The 5054-nt window shown below is 29.8% G+C and overlaps 1 protein-coding gene across 3 annotated transcripts in view; it reads right to left on the bottom strand.

The window, feature by feature from the left end:
• The window catches only part of Nf-YB (nuclear factor Y-box B), a 14461-nt gene extending 11241 nt beyond the window's left edge, over positions 1–3220 (bottom strand). Inside the window, exons 1-4 of one of the 3 annotated variants that reach the window (XM_014422271.3) lie at positions 2990–3220; positions 2683–2828; positions 1605–1750; positions 816–1013 (exon numbers count right to left, since the gene is read on the bottom strand). In XM_014422271.3, coding sequence (XP_014277757.1) covers positions 816–1013; positions 1605–1750; positions 2683–2770 — 432 coding nt within the window. In that variant the 5' untranslated portion in view covers positions 2771–2828; positions 2990–3220. The remainder of the gene's footprint in view (positions 1–815; positions 1014–1604; positions 1751–2682; positions 2829–2989) is intronic. The other 2 variants (XM_014422269.3, XM_014422270.3) reach the window with 2 other exon arrangements.
• Positions 3221–5054: the final 1834 nt, after the last annotated feature.

Raw genomic sequence — 5054 nt, 5'->3', positions numbered from 1 at the left:
AAAAGCCCTGAAATAAACATTAGTGACCTCAGTTATAAGTGAAAAGCAGAATTTTAACTTAATTTATACAAGTCCATTCAAAATTTTACAATTAAAAATAGTTTTTACATAATGAAAGGGAAGAAGATAAAAATATTTGAAAATGGCCAATAAACAAGCCGAAATGTTAAAAAAATATAAAATATATATGAATAAGGTTTTATCATTATGTATTTTTAAATAAATAAAAAAAATGTGGGCTTCATGATGTATAAAGATTTTCTTCTCAATCTTTTTGTTTAACATTGTAAAATAAAGAATCATACTAATTTCTAATATCCCTCCAAATTCAAGCTAAATCAGACAAACTGTTTTAGAGATATAGATATTGTGAGGAAAATACATTTACCTTTGCATCAGACAAAATTGATATGGGACCAACTAGATACCACAATCCTTGAAAATTTCATCAAAATGGGATCAAAAGTTAAATCTATTGTGGCTAAACACAAATTTGAATATAGACAGATACAGAACAATGTAAAATACAAGTAAAGATTTTGGATTTAGATGAGAAAGTTTTTTTATTTTCTGCATGATTACTACCATTAACCAATTACTATTATAATTATCCCTGGTTAATACAATTACAACTAAGTTTTATTTTGCCATTATATCAGCTTGACAGCTATCCAATTTAGAAATTTTTTCAAATCAATGAAAGTAGAATTATCAAACAGCAATTTAAAAAAATACATATACTTAGTTTCAAACATAGACAGAATCACAACGAAAATATATGGTAATATGAAACACCTAATATAAATTAAGCTCACCTCTCTGTATTTCAATAAATACAGCTTGAGTGGTTCTACGTAGTTATCAAACCCAAGGGTTGTCATAGCAAATAGTATATCTTCTCCATTTATAGTTTTTCGTTTTTCCATGTGACATCTTTCAGACGCCTCAGAAGTAATAAAACTGATGAATTCGGAAACACATTCTTGTACACATTCTCGAGCATCCTTAGCAATCTGAAATTATTGTTTAACACGAAAAAATTGTTAATGAAATAAAAATAAACTTCCTTGTTTAATTTCCTTTATTATGAAATCATCTATAAATCACAGTGTTTCGGGGCTTCAGGTACACTACGATATAGTATATTTCAGTAATAGTGAATCAGGCTTATCCAAAAATGAAATAACAATCAATTGATATATATATCCATTGAATACATACAGAGCAAAGAGGGAATATAATAATATCAAAAATTATATGATTTTTTTTCTTGGGTCCTAGAGCACATTGGTAAGAACCCTCGAACACGTGAGTGAGAGAGTGAATAAATAAAGAAGGAACTCACACAGAGTCAGATAAATTTTTTATAATTATTTAAAAATTGAACATGTGAAAGCTAAAAAAAATAAATAAGCCTTATAATTATAAATCATCCCAGTAATAAAAGACTTGTGCTTCAGATAGACTAAGAGAAAGAGACAGAGGAAGCTAAGTGTCTGACTGATTCCTTATGTTAGTAGCTCCATTCCATTGAGTATTTTTCTCTCTACGATTAAAATTTTATATAGTACCAAATGTATAATAATTGTGGTGAAATAACATACCTTTCCACTTTCTGGGATCGCTTTCTTCATAATTTTTGCAACATTGGCTATCGGTAAAAACCTGTCTTGTTCCCTCAGGATGTGCCTAGTTTCAACATCATGGCTTGAATCATCGGTATTATTTTCTTCGGCAAGCTCTAATTCATCTAAGATATTAATAACATACTTAATATCAAATTCAAACATTGTCAACTTATATGAAAACAAAGTATATAAAAATTGTAAAAAAAAAAAAAAAAATATTACAAATAATACAGAATAGCCAATAGCAGTTGAAATAAGAAAAAACAATCCATAATCATTATATATTAATCCTGTAATATAAATCCAGAACTCAATAGTAATAGATTTTTACAAATCTTATAAAAACTTTAATAAAAGAATCAAAAAATGTAGTTAATTTTACAACTTAAACAATGGCAAGTCAGTGATTCGAGTTTTAAACTATTTTATGAGGACATCACGACTGGGTCTATCAGTCTCAAGCATGACAGGTCTGACAATTTAAAACCCTGAAGTATGATAAACTGAGCCTGCTGCACACCCTAAACTCCTGCAATAACCTCTCAGATGATATGGTTGCCCATGGTATACATATTATATGTCATAGTTTAGGTTTCTATGAATTATATAGGAAGAGATTACTTACTCTTTCCCATGTCTAATCCTAAAACACAGCTGATTAAAATACTACAGGGCTTTATTATGCTAAACCAGAGGCATATTCCATTCAGTTATAATTGAAATTAATTAAGTTGTCTAAAACGATAGACTTCAAGTTGGAATTAATTACCTATGCAAAAATAGGTCTATATTATTTATTTATTTTTAAATTTTATAATAACAATAAACTAACAAATTTCATTGAGCTTGTAGATTGCTATAATTAAATAAATAATACATTGTAACACAAAATAAATTTAATTTTGAATAATGTAAAAATTTAAATGACAACTGCCAAGATTAGATTGCTGAAAAAACAAAACAAATTGAGGATCTCTAGTCAAAATCTGTCACATTAGCTAGTAGTCCAACTCAAAGCACATTTTAAACATTATATAAAATAGATTGTACATACCATCCATGTCCTCCTGCACAAGGAATGCTTGAGGATCACTGTGTAAAAATGAAGTCCCAAGTTCATCACCACTTTCAGTATTTTCCATTTTTATTTTAATTTTCTTAATAAGATCAGTATCAATTGGTTAACATGACAGAATTAACCTGAAATGGAAATAAAATTAAATGTTAAAATGAAACAATATCACAATAAAACATACCACTTCTACTTCAAACATATAATACAAAAAAAAAACTATAACAGAGTGAACCAATACTAATAAAAACAATTATAAATATTACAATAAAAGTTAATATAAACATACAAACAACTCACTGATTTCCTCTTCATGAACAGGGAACATAAAATCAAAATCTGTCAGTTTTAAAAACCACAATAAGACTGCAAATTATCAAAATAAAATATATGAAAAATAATGCCAAATTAATTTTTCAAAAAATCGCAAAGACAAAAATATCCGATCCACTTAAGACCTTTGTTTGGTTGTAAGGTACCATAACCTGTAACTCGCTATAACAAGATTTTCCCTTCTAGCTGTATTCCCAGAGAAGTAAGAATTCAAAACAAAAAATTACAAAACTTTTGATGTCAAAGTTGCTGTTTCGATCACTTCAATTAAAATGATTTATTAAGTTTTATGAAATTGATTTCATAACCAACAGAAAAAATATTTTTCGTTAAACTGAATGACAGTTTTTGTTTCTACATTTTGTTTCAATTTTTTTTCTCTCTGCTGAACATTATGGTCGTTACAATCCATTGCACACGGAGCAACATTTGTTGTTTGACAAACTCTATCATTTAAAACAGCTCAAGTTAACTCTAATATTTACTTATATAAATTCCTATCTATATTCATGAGGCAACAACACTACTAAATTAGTCAAGATGCCATTTTAGCAAGAACACTACAGCCGAAATATGCAATTTAGTACTTACGGCCCAAAGTTTTCTTCAAAAAATAAAAATTGAGTAAGTGATATCGCTATTTTTTCTTGAAATTCTTACGAATAATAATACAAAAACTGATCAATACTTTTTCGTAAATAAAAAATCTTTCAACGAGGTGCGGGAACAATAGATGAAATTTCCATGTTAATAATTCCATAATCAATATTATGTTTCGCACCGTAGAAGAATAGAATAAATAAATGACACATTACAGAAGAATTAGTTTTAGTGGACCCTCTGATTAATCATTTCTCTTGAGAAATTCCATTCCTACCAAACCCTTTTGCAGACTCCGTTCTAACCAAGGGAACCCCACACCCCACAGTATATCGCCTGTGGCCGTTCTTGGACAGGGATAAATGGGAGCTTAGACAAATAAAACTATGTAAGTAAATGTAGTATCCTGCACACTTATCCTAAACCTTAATAGGAACGTATTCAAGATAAGGTGAGAAAAACGCGTCACGAGAAGAGACGAGTTCAGTTTTAGTGGTTACTACTGAGATTGTCAGGAACAAAGTAGCTAGTTTCCAAACAACTGGGAGGCTTTAAAAGGACTAATTGAATCATTTGAGAAATATTTCATCTCTATTCTTTTTCTAAAGCTGATTTTCTCATCGAAGTTTACAGGTAAAGACAATGCTCTTCTATTTCATGTAAAATGCGTAAGTAACAGTACCTAAATGCATTTAAAATTAAAAATAAGAGTTCTATGATGGGTTGTATGAATGTTGCTGGAGTGGTTATTGAATTATAGATGGTAAAATGAATCCTATAAAATAAGTTAAGAATTTAAGAAAAATGGTTGGTTGGTTGAGGTTCAAATTTTTTCAATTGCGCCTAAAACCAAATTTCTAAATTAATTCTCGTGTTTTCCAAATGTTTACGTTATTCCCATTCGTCATCAGAACCATTTTCATCATTAGAAACTTGAATATCATCCTCATCATTGACGTTTATTTCAATATTATCAACCCTGTCTGTGTCAGAATCATCCGAAAATTCAATATCATCAGTATTATCATAGTTACTACAAACAATATTACACACAGTCTCCAAATCTTCCAGATTATTTAAATTGAAAACAGATTTGTTTGCCATTTTTGGGTGTCAAAAATATTAACGGCACTACATGCACAGTATATGTGAGATACGATCCTGTTGACTGTTAGTATAAAATTGCTCAAGGAGAGGATCTGAGAAAGGAAATGTGATGAAAGTTGGAGGATAGGTTCTCAGGACCTTTATTGAAAGGTACTGAGAAGGAGAAGCTACAGGATTAGTTTGTCCGAGCGTTAGTGGTTCTGAGGGTGTGTATTGTGCCTGAGAGATATCCTGAGAGATATAGTGCGTGTGCCGCCGGGTTAATAGTTACCCCTGAGAGTCACGGGTTTTTGATTCAAAATTGCAACGGTATA

Source organism: Halyomorpha halys, unplaced genomic scaffold (genome assembly GCF_000696795.3).
Source record: "Halyomorpha halys isolate HHAL.00 unplaced genomic scaffold, Hhal_1.1 Scaffold363.1, whole genome shotgun sequence".
In the NCBI taxonomy this organism is placed as follows: Eukaryota; Metazoa; Arthropoda; class Insecta; order Hemiptera; family Pentatomidae; genus Halyomorpha; species Halyomorpha halys.
Note: the sequence above shows the minus strand (reverse complement) of the source record. Positions and strands in the feature narration are given on the sequence as shown.